The 12,150-nt window shown below is 41.0% G+C and overlaps 1 protein-coding gene across 3 annotated transcripts in view; it reads right to left on the bottom strand.

The window, feature by feature from the left end:
- The window catches only part of POC5 (POC5 centriolar protein), a 38,081-nt gene extending 26,055 nt beyond the window's left edge, over window positions 1-12,026 (bottom strand). For 2 of the 3 annotated variants that reach the window (XM_077759914.1, XM_077759916.1), the window contains exons 1-3: window positions 11,739-12,026; window positions 10,572-10,617; window positions 8,671-8,766 (exon numbers count right to left, since the gene is read on the bottom strand). In XM_077759914.1, the coding sequence (XP_077616040.1) occupies window positions 8,671-8,754 (84 nt within the window). In that variant the 5' untranslated portion in view covers window positions 8,755-8,766; window positions 10,572-10,617; window positions 11,739-12,026. The remainder of the gene's footprint in view (window positions 1-8,670; window positions 8,767-10,571; window positions 10,618-11,738) is intronic. The other variant, XM_077759915.1, reaches the window with a different exon arrangement.
- Window positions 12,027-12,150: the final 124 nt, after the last annotated feature.

Genomic DNA, 12,150 nt, shown 5'->3' with positions numbered 1-12,150 from the left:
AATAAATACTGAATTATAACATGGTCACAATGGAACAATAAAGGCATAGTCAAAGATACTCTCTATTCAGTTCTCAAAACAGTATTTCCATGTAGTAAGGAAGGTGTACTTTCTTAAAAACAAACAAAAAGCAACAAACAGATCTACCCAAATTTCTTCTAGCCACAGTGACTTAGTAAACTTTCTTTTTAAAAAAAAATTATTTTTAACATTTTATTTATTTTTTTGAGAGAGACAGAGAGAGCAGGTGAGGGTCAGAGAGAGAGGGAGACACAGAATCTGAAGCAGGCTCCAGGCTCTGAGCTGTCAGCACAGAGCCTGATGCAGGGCTCGAACCCACGAACCGTGAGATCATGACCTGAGCCGAAGTCAGACGTTTAACCCACTGAGCCACCCAGGCACCCCTAGCCACAGTGCCTTAGTACACAGATTCCTACAGATGCCAATTTAGCAATGGGGACACAAAGATTACCTAGTGTAGTGGCCTGAGACCAGTCAACAACTACAAAGCAGAAAAGCCCACCCTGCAGGTGGGCAGAGACACAGCCACTTCTCTGCTTTTCTGAAATTTAGTTTGAAGATGCTGCTATCAAAGACTCCACAGGATGGTCTACGGATAAAAAGTGGTTTTGGCTCTTTTTACTGACAGCTACCACCCAACCTGGCAACAACGTGGAGTCTCTTTCCATAGCATGGCAAGAGTCTAAGGGAAATACTGGAAGAGAAGAGAATACTGAAGATAAAAAGAAAACCTGAATACAAACCTGTTCCACTCTACCTGCTGGCAACTGCGTGGCATGCAAAAAAGGAGTGATAAAAACTACACGTCAGGAAAATACCTCAGCTTTAAAAAAAAAACTGGAATTTCCTCACATAGATACTTAGTTTGCTTTGGCCATATCAAAAAATATCTGTGAAGTAAAAAAATATACTGGAATTTAATCGCCATTCATAAGGGCTTGGTCATGATGTACCAAACAGACCTACTAAAAAGGAGTCATTTCACGGGGCGCCTCGTGGCTCAGTTAGTTCAGCGTCTGACTTCGGCTCAGGCCACGATCTCATGGTTTGTGAGTTTGAGCCCCACATTGGGTTCTCTGCTGTCAGCACAGAGCATGCTGTGGATCCTCTGTCCCCCCTCTCTCTGCTCCTCCCCTGCTCTCTGTCTCTCAAAAATAAAAACATTAAAAAAAAAGTCATTTCTAAGAGTCATATTCATGGACCCAGAGAATGTCTTTGCATTAAAAAATTGGGGGGAAGGTTTTCAAGAACATAAAATGTTATGATTCTAAAGGATTCTTTTGTGTTAATTTTTCTCCAAAAATAGTTTAGTTCAAATATAGAACCGTCATTTAATTAGTCAAAAATGTCTAATTATTTGGATTCATCTTCAGTATGAAAATAACTGATGACTGAAACTGCCTCTATGAAGTGGGATGGTGCATGCTCTAGTGAATTAAGAAAAATTCTGTCTAACTCAAAGAAAGAATGATCTGTAATAAAACCATTAAGAAATGATATAGGTATGTGAGGGGCACCTGGGTGCTTCAGTCAGGTAAGCATCCGACTTTGGCTCAGGTCATGATCCTGCGGTCTGTGAGTTCAAGTCCCACATCGGGCTCTCTGCTGACAGCTCAGAGCCTGGAACCTGCTTCGGATTCTATGTCTCCTCCTCTCTTTCTGCCCCTCCTCTGCTTGTGCTGTCTCTCTTGCTCTCAAAAATCAATTAAAAAAAACATAAAAAAATACTTAAAAAACAAAAAAAGATATGGTATAGGTATATAAAAATCAGCAATCCCTACTTTTTCTATGGCTTTCTTTGAGTAAGAATATTTAACTGTCCAGCACACTCAAGTTTCTAGCCATGGTTATATCACAGTTGGCTGAAATAAGTATCTTGGTGCTTTCCAAGGGCACAGACTTAATTGCCCTCAGACTTTTTTTTTTTTAAGTTTATTTACTTTTGAAACAGGAAGAGACAGAGCATGAGTGGGGGAGGGGCAGAGAGAGAGGGAGACACAGAATCCGAAATAGGCTCCAGGCTTTGAGCTGTCAGGCCAGAGCCTGATGCGGGGCTCGAACCCACGAACTGTGAGATTTGACGTGAGCCAAAGTCAGACGCTTAACTGACTGAGCCACCCAGGAGCCCCAATTGCCCTCAGACTTCTGTGGTCAAACTACCTTGTATCCTGTGTCAGTAGTCAATACCAATTCATTTCAAACTCGTTTCCAATAATGTATTTCAGGGGATCCACACTGTTTTATTCAAATTTCACTTTTTAAGCTGTTTACCTCTTTTACAAACAGTAGTCAAAGGAGCATGCACTATCAAATATATCATATATGCTAAATTTTAACAGGCCCACAACTATAAATTCTTAATTTTTTTTTTGGTTGGAATAAATCTGCTCCTGCCATCGATACACATGTCAAACTCCTATAAACACGCCAGGTTGTGGTTCTGCACAAGTTTATTTTTTGTTTTAGAAATCACACCTGTACAGGTGAACACACAACTGTAACACATGTGGGCCATATCGTTTACAAATTCAAACTCAAGCACATCTGATGGCGCCAGTCCCTCCTCATGAGAGTGATGGGCTGGGCAGTGTAGCAAGTGACTTCATATCTTTGTTACATGTTTATCATAACACAGAGTTTTAGCACTTATTCCAAATTTGAGTTTTTCGGGTGTGTCATGTGTGATTTTTATACTATAAAAAGTGTGAAGAAGTGACAGACTTTGTTGGTGATTCAACACCGAATCCAAACTTTTCTATCAATCCTTTTTTATGCTTTGGGTCAGTTTATTTGAAGATGAAACAGGCTTTTAAAAAGCTACCATTTTTTCATAATGTATAGAGAAGTTGAATCACTATCCTGTACATCTGAAACTAATGTAACACGGTGTGTGAACTATATTAAAAAAAAAAACAAACGCAAACACACAAGCTACCATTCTCAAGTACTTATGTTATGAATCAGAATTTTCTTGATATTTTATAGCCCAAATAAAATACAGAAGCAACATGGTCATTTAGGCTTATCAAACTACACTAGGTCTTCTAGTATCCACCAATGTCAAATGTACATTTAAGGCAGCTTCACTATTTTTGCTGACCTTGCGAGAAATAAATGTCACAGATTTGTGATGTTTATTTTATAATATAAACCTGTACAATTGTACTTCCACTTAAACCTTTTTATATTGGAATATGAAGTAAAATTGTTTGGAAAAAAAGGGTTTATGCTGGTAGATGTTTGAAAACCAGAAGTCTTGAGAGTAATTAACTGTAAAGAAGGAAGTTGCTTTCAGTTTCAGCCTTGACTTGCACAGTTAACAAAAATTACCTATATGCAGTCAATGTTCATTATAGCAAATACAGATTTTTACATGTTAAGGCTAATGGCAAAAGAGAAACAGAGACAGTCCAAAGAGAATCATGAGAAAGAAATCTCAATCATCAGAATGGTCTTCATGTTGCTATTGTCAACTCCTTTGTTCAAGATGTTCCCTTCATGACAATAAACACATGTCTGAATTTCCGGGGTGGCTCAGTCAGTTAAACGTCCAACTTTGGCTCAGCTCATGATCTCCTGGTTCCAGAGTTTGAGCCCCACCTTGGGCTCTGTGCTGACAGCTCAAAGCCTTGAGCATGCTTCAGATCCTGTGTCTCCCTCTCTCTGCGCCTCCCTCACTCGTGCTCTCTCTTTCTCAAAAAATAAATAATAAACATAACCCCTCCCCCCACATGTCTGAGTTTTAAACTTACATTTCCTAAAAGAAAATAAAAGTCAGTATTTCACATGATGGTTATCACTGAGGCAGGAGACTCTTATAAGAGAAAAAAGTAATTTAGAATATCACAGATACATTTAATTTTTATGTTGACAAAAATAACTATAATTCTTTAAGTAGATTTAAATATCCTTAAACTTTAAAGGGAAACACCTAAGTGGTTTGATAAATTGAAGCCATACACCTGATATTTACTGGTTTCTATAAATGTGAACATATGAGTCAGTCCTAACAAAATATATAAAATTTCAAGTCAATAACTCCCTATGATAGAGAAGACTAACAGTCCAGTAGCCTCTATTTTTCCCTTTATTCCTTTAATTGCTAAAACCCTAGGGTCTGACATGGGCAAATGGCCACCCAACATTTCTCGGCCTCCCTCCTAGCAGAGAGAGACCTGGTCTGTGGGATTTGGATGGAAATGCTGTGTACAACTTCAGGTCATGTCCTTAAGAAGAAAGCTGCTTGTTTTCTGCTCAGCTCTTCCCATGGGTTAAAGGTGGCAGTGAACTAGCACCTAATGCTTGCATGCCTAGTCAACACTCTAGGGCATGGAAGAACAACAAGAAAGAAGAGACAGGGTCCTCAGATGGCCTCTGGACTCTGTATCAGCTCAGACTTACAAGAGTCTATGTATCAGCTCAGACTTTCAAGCCTCTCACTTAATGACTCTTATTTGGTTCCTGTTAAAACAGCAAAAATAACAACCTAATATACTCCCCAAATAGGCAAACAAGACTTTTGATTTTGACTAAGAATATATAAAAATGTGGCTGCTACAGAATCAATGTCTGTGTCCTCCCAAAACTGATAAACGGAAACACTAATCCCCAGAGCAGCTATATGTGGAGACGGGGCCTCTAAAGAAGTCAGTAAGGTTACACATTGTCAAAAGGGTGGGGCACTGACTGTCTCGACTTACGTCCTTATAAGAAGAGAGGACAGAAAGTCCTCTCTCTCTGCATGCATATGCTCTCAGGAAAGGCCATGTTGAGGATGCAATGAGAAGGCAGCTGTCTATAAGCCAAGAAGAGAGAACTCACCAGAAACAGACGCTGCCACACCTTGCTTTGGTACTTTCAACATCCAGAACTATGAGAAAATGAATTTGTCTTTTCATCCAAAGGGGCACATGCACCCCAAAGTTCACAGCAGCACTATCAACAATAGCCAAACTAAGAAAAGAGCCCAGATGTCTGTCAACTAATGAATGGATAAAGAAGACATGGTATATGCATAAATGGAATATTACTCGGAGATCGAAAAAGAACGAAATCTTGCCATTTGCAATGATATGTATGGAAGTAGAATGTATTCTGCTAAGCAAAGTCAGTCAGAAAAGACAAATACCATAGGATTTCATTCATAGGTGGAATTTAAGAAACGAAACAGATGACGGGCGCCTGGGTGGCTCAGTCGGTTGGGCGTCCGACTTCGGCCCAGGTCATGATCTCATAGCCTGTGGGTTCAAGCCCCACATCGGGCTCTGTGCTGACAGCTTGGAGCCTGGAACCTGCTTCGGATTCTGTGTCTCCCTCTCTCTCTGCCCCTCCCCTGCTAGCTCTCAGTCTCTGTCTCTCAAAATAAAGACATAAAAAAAAAATAAAAAAGAAACAAAACAGATGAATATATGGGAAGGGAAAAAAAAAAGAGAGGGAAGCAAACCTTAAGAGATTCTTTTTTTTTTAATGTTATTCATTTTTGAGAGAGAGAGAGAGACAGCATGAGCAGGGGAGGGGAAGACAGAGAAGGAGATACGGAATCTGAAGCAGGCTCCAGGATCTGAGCTGTCTGCACAGAGCCCGACGTGGGGCTTGAACTCCTGAACTGCGAGATCTTGACCTGAGCAGAAGTCGGATGCTTAATGGACTGAGCCACCCAGGCACACCCATTATGTTAAGGTATCTTAACAAAAAAATAAAATATCAGTCATTTAAATGCCTATTTTAGTTTCGTATATACAGAGACAGGCCAAATGGGCTATTTTTTAGTTAAGGACTCTTAACTGTCAAAGATAACCGATCTGAAGGTAAACAAGGACTCTAACAATCAAAACTTGTAACTTTGCTCCCCTCTCCCCAAAAACAGTGGGACTGGTGTGACCCTGAAATATAGCTGAATTCACACACACCATGTAAGGCCAGGGCAACTGGCTGACAGAGTGGAGTTGTGCTTAGAGGAAGTTATCAGTCAATAAGCACATGGATGCGGCCTATCCTTCAGCATTTATCAGTGACAGCTTCATTAATCATTCCCATAATTGACACAGTAATGAAAACTCCCTTAGAAAAAATAATGGTTTACAAGGGCCTTTTGTATTAAACGTTGAGTTTTACATATTCGCTATATATGTAAAAGTATATAGTTATGTTATTTCATTTTTAACATAATTTCTGGTATTTATATTTTGAAAAGTTTCCGGTAACGGAATGTAGGCAGGTTTTCAACTGTCGTCAAGAACTACTAACAGAGTCTCAGTTGGGCTGACATTCTAAGCAGGTAACCAGGAACACAAAATTATTTCTGGCATGTCTAGAAGAGACTTCTACCTCCCTCTCTCAAATTCTACTCTAGAGATTTACTCTTTTGATGTAAAGCTTGATCTCCTGACAAAATGACAACTTGAGATCTTACAAGGTGGTCAACATTTTTGTATTAAATGTTCTGGATCCAACAATTAGCAATGTGTGGGAATTTTTCCCACCAGCAACAAGAAATTCTCACTGACTAGCTGAGTATGCTGTAATTCAACTCAATTTGGACGCTATCCACTGGAGGCAGTATCACATTTCCATAGGTTAAGGGTTCAATCCCATAAGACCTCACCTCCCCCAACCCAAACCTCAGACACCAATAGTAAGTCCTGGTTATCACCTGAGCTTCTGACCAACTAAGCTACATAGACCAGAGGTTCCAAAGACTCCCCTCCCCAGGTTTGATTACTTTGTTGGAGCAGCTCACAGAACTCAGAGAAATATCTTACTCACTAGATCATCAGTTTATTATGGAAGGAGAGAACTCAGGACCAACCAGGTGGAAAAGACAAAGGACAAGGTGTGGGGAAGGGGAGCAAATCTTCCATACCCTCCTAGAATGCCAGTCATCCAGAGACTCCGCACATTCACCGAGCTGGAAGCTCTCTGAACCCTCTTCCATTTGGTTTTTATGGAGGATTCATCATGCAAATATGAGTAATTATATCACTGGCCACTGGTGACTGGAGCTCAGGGTGGGTGGGACTACAAGTTCCAATTCTCTAAGCATGTGGTTGGCTCCCAGGAACCAGCCCCAATCCTTACGTGGGGTCCAAAAGTCACCCCATTAGCATAACAAACACATTTATAACTATGACTTAGGAAATTTCAAAGGTTTCTGAAAATGTGTAAAACATGGGGATGAAGACCAAAATATATTTATTATAAATCTCAGTAACACAAGTATAAATGAGTAAATCAGTACTCTCCTGAAGGAAGTCTGAAAAGGGCAGGGATAAAGAGTGCAGGAAAGCACTGTCACCTTAAAAGACAGCACTAGATAGAAGTACATCCAAAGGGAAGACAAGGATGAAATAAATATCAATGTCACAACCCCAGACTACTTTTATCCTGCTAAATATTCACAGATATTTTTTCCAGCAGCTTCCCAACTTCTAAACCTGTAATTTCAATTAAAGGAACACATACGTTTCAAAAAATATATTCCTAAAACTTGTCTCATGTTACACAGTGTCAACAACAGCTTAACTCTATTTAGGCATAAACATAATGTCCAGCTTTTCCCCTCTTATGGGATACCACTATAAAACTCAAGATATACTATGTCAGTGTTCTCTTATTTAAAATCTACTCTAGGGGGCACCTGAGTGGCTCAGCCAGGTAAGCATCTGACATCAGCTCAGGTCATGATCTTTTAGTTGGTGAGTTTGAGCCCCGAGTCAGGCTCTGTACTCACAGCTCAGAGCCTGGAGCCTGCTTCAGATTCTGTCTGTCTCTCTCTCTCTCTCTGCCCCTCCCCTGCTCACACTCAGTCTCTCAAAAATAAAAAATAAAATAAGCATTAAAATTTTTTAAATCTACTCTAGAAATTGGAGTCCATAGTTCCGATAATAAACCATTTAGCCTGGGTGGCTCAGTTGGCTAAGTGTCCAACTTCAGCTCAAGTCATCTTCTCACAGTCTGTGAGATGAAGCCCCGCGTCAGGCTCTATGCTGACAGCTCAGAGCCTGGAGCCTAGTTCAGAATCTTTCTTTCTCTGCCCTTTCCCTGTTCGTACTCTGTCTCTCTCTCTCTGTCACTCAAAAATAAATAAACATTAAACAAATTTTTTTCAGAAATAAAAGAAACTGAAAATGGTTCAAGTAAAAACCACACCTTCTGTATTTAATTTATCTGTCACGGTGCAGGTCCTGGCAGCAGAATGTGCTAAACGTTGTAGCAACAGGGACTAGAACCTAGAGTAGAACACCAGGGCATCTAAGGTCCCAGAACTTTGCATGGCTTGAGAGTGTATTAATTTGCATTAAAGTGAAAGCAGCCTTCAGAAGAGACGGTTGAGATTTTCTTAAGAAACGCTCAAGAAAAAAATGTTTCTTGAGATTTCCAGCTTCTCTCATTGTGCTTTTTGAAGCCTTTACTTGAGGAGTTCATGATTATTTTGACAGGTTCAAACAATATAACGTGGGTTCCAAAGTCGGTGAAATAATTCTCAATACTTGATATTATTATAGTTTGCTATACATTATACACCATACACAAAGCATAAGTATAAATATAAATGGCATGAATACATGAAAAATGTATTCCTAGTTTTCCTTCATATTGTCACTTGTTCAAAATAAGTCAGTCACAACAAATTTAGACATGTCTTCCTACCTGAAGATCTGAAGAGACAGAACTGCCTCGGTCAGAGTCATTCTTCATAACCGGCAATGAGCATTTCTCCTCATCTGAGGACATTCTGTACAAACACTATAAACAATGGAAACCATCTTTAGTTTTCTTCCTGAGCTATGTAACCCAAAATAACATGAGATATATATATATATACATATATATATATACTAACCTGTACATAATAATCATGAGATATGTTAAAATATGCAACATATTGAGCACCCATAGATAAAATAACTAGGCAAGACAAGAATAGTAGAAGGCTCAATTCCCAACATTAGTGAGTTTTTAAGATGACACAAATATAGGAGAGGTTCAAGGGAAATGGAATATTCCTGGACAAATCCACAACGGGGCCTGTTGAGAGTAACAGAGTGTGATCACTGGTCTTCAACAATGCGTGGCGATCTGGGTGCTGTGCATTTTACTGAACCAAGAGAGAATAAACAATGTGTGCAAATTCTCTGCCTGAGCAACATACGCTTTGGGAATATTATCTTAAGAAAAGCAAGTCTGTATAGAACAGGAGATTCGTATACACCACAGAAGACCTGTCAAAAGTGTTAACCAAAAAAAGGTACTTTTAGTAACAGGTAAATAAGTTATTTAAAGGACAAGGAGTGACTTGTCCTATTCAAAGTATCTGAACGCCAGTTACATGGAAGACACTGGTGAGGAATGTAGGATGAAGAAGCCCTTGTCCTCACGGACTTTATAATCTGTAGAGACAGCTAGACACATATATCCTAGCAGACCCTCAAACAAGAGGTACAAAGCAGGGAGGTAAGAGTAGCTCTTTTTCATGAGGTGGGATCACGAGAGTGAAGAAGTGGGAACGGAGCCAGAGCACATTTTAATTGAGATGAACTGGGTATGGAGACGTGAAAGACAGATAAAAGTCATTAGGCTATGCTAGGCATCAGAGCAGCACAAGCAAAGACACAGAGGCAAGGGCATGTATGGCAGGAATGTAAGTAGTTTGCAAGACTGAAGCAAAGGGCACACAGCAAGGCTTGGTTAAGGATGGAGCAGGCAAGGCAGGAAGCAGCCAGAACATGGAAGATCGTGATTATGTCATGTTAAAAAATGTGGTCTTTATTCTACAGAGGTTATTAAAATGTTTAAGCAAGTGATAACATGATCAGGCTTGTCTTGGAATGTTGATGGCTTTCAGATTTCTGGCTTGGGTAACTGGATGGATAACAGGGCCACTAACCAAGACAAGAAATGTAGGAAGGTAAGCGGGTTGGGAAGAAGGATCGTGGGTTCAGTATCAGATGAGCTGGGTGTGAGGTACCTCGCAGGTGGTACTGTAGTGAGGCTGTACGTACACAGTATATAGCCACATCCATTGTACTGTGCACCAAAAACTGCCACAATGGCTACAATGAGAATGGTGCTTCCTGGAGTTAGGTAATGAGCACTGGAGGTACAGGTTGGAGACAGTCTGGGGAATCATGAGTATGGTGGGAAATGCTGAAAAAGGGAGAGCATAAGATCACCGACGAAAAGGAGTGTTTTTGAAAGAGTTCTTATTCTGAGGTCCATACACCAGAATTATATGCAATATTTTTAGTATAAATGGACATGCATTTTTCTAGTAAGAGGATCCCTAACTTCTAGCATGTGTTCAAAGGGGACTATACTTCTAATAAAGTTAAAAGCCTATTACTGTAGTGAGAAGGGGTTAAAAGGAGAAACACTAATATTTAAAGGGGAAGAGAAGAGTGAGTAAAAACAGAAAAGAAAGTCAGAATGAGACAATTATCAGGAAAAAAAGCATCATAAAAACTTGAGGAACAGAGTGTAGAGTTCAGATGCCAAACAAAGATGAAAGCTGGGGCTCTTGAACATGGTAGTAAGAAGTGGCTGACATTTACCTAAACAATTTCAGTGGAAGGTGAAACAGGTCTCAATCACACTGGCCTGAAACATAAATGAGAAATAATGAAACTGAAGTAGAAAGGGCTGTCACAGGGAAAAGTACAGTATTAAAATGGAAACATAGGTTGGGACTTGTTGATGGAAACTTGGCTTTATTTGCTGAGCATTACTGAGTATACACATAAGTAAACTAAATCTCAGCATGACTGTCTTCAGTTAAGCCAATTAGGGAGGATAAAATAAGCACACACATCCCCGGCAAGGAAGGACTGCTTCATGGACTTCAAACACACCACTGGTTCATTTCTGGTGTAACCTGGTTCATTTCTGTTTCCATTTACTTTTTCTTTTAGGATGCATACTGAGTAGATAATAGAAGTGGAGATAGGCTGGTGTTGATTATTAACAAAAACAAATAAGCTGAAAAGTATGGTTAGACTTCAAAAAGAGTTTCTGAATAGAGATACTGCAGTCAAAAGCAACTACTGTATTTTTGAAAAATATGCTATAAATCTGCCATCAGCCTGCTTTGAGGCCAGAAAGGACCGGACAGTTTCTTTGAAACCCTACCACACTAGCATTTTCTTACTGTTTCTTGGTTTAGAAACAAAGAAGAAAAATGAAGCTCGCTTTAACGGGTGGCAGATGTGAATCAGTTCACTAAATTACCAGTACTCTCTAACTCAAGATACCAGAAACCAAGAGATAAGTTCTGGGTGCCTCTTGATTGCCAAGGAAATCAAATTACCTCTTGGTAAATACCTGGCCGATAAGGAAAGAGGGGTCCGGGAATTCAAACGTAGCCCCCAAGAGACAGAGGAAGAGGGAATTAATGTGCAAGCTGGCATCAGGGTGAATCTCTGCGCTCTTCACCCATCTTAGCTTCAGGAAAGAAGGGGCGCGACAGCTTCTCCCCACATAAGGGACTAGCAATCGAGGGGACAGCAGTTGTAAGCAAAGGGTAGGGGTTCTCTTGAATCACGTTCTTACCCACCCTTGTTTGACTCAAACTCTTAAAAACAAAACAACCAAAAAACGTTAGACGTGGTTACTTTTCCCTTCTAAATGACGAGAACCTACGGGGCGACAATAATCGTTATACTTCAAGTAGCCCTCACTCCTGCCCTCTCTTCCCGGAAGCCTTGGAAGGAAAACTTCTGTACCTCGTAGCCCCGCAGGACAGCACACAGCCCACGTCTCGGGGAAGACGCCCGGAGCTGCGCGCTGTACGAGCCCCCGGGGCGGAAACTCGAGCTGAGACACTTTCAACCCCTCTCCACTGCCTCCGCCGGGGGCGCGGAAGCCTCCGGAGCGCCGCTACCCACCGTCGCGGCTCTTCACAAACCCGGATGCCTCTCTCGGCGTCTCCTCGCCGGGTCCCCGCTGAAACAACAGCGGTACCGCGGCTACCCTGGCAGCAGCCTGACAGTTTCAAACTGCACAGAGGAATAAAGGACGGCCCTGTGCATTGGCCCGGAGCTTCAGCAACCTGCCATCTGATTGGCCCCAGAGCCGGGGGAGGAGCTCGGGGCCGCTGCTCGGAGAAGCCGGAATTAGGTTTACTTGGGAGAGTCC

The sequence above is a fragment of the Crocuta crocuta genome, unplaced genomic scaffold (genome assembly GCF_008692635.1).
Source record: "Crocuta crocuta isolate KB4526 unplaced genomic scaffold, BGI_CrCroc_1.0 scaffold162, whole genome shotgun sequence".
Classification (NCBI taxonomy): domain Eukaryota; kingdom Metazoa; phylum Chordata; class Mammalia; order Carnivora; family Hyaenidae; genus Crocuta; species Crocuta crocuta.
Note: the sequence above shows the minus strand (reverse complement) of the source record. Positions and strands in the feature narration are given on the sequence as shown.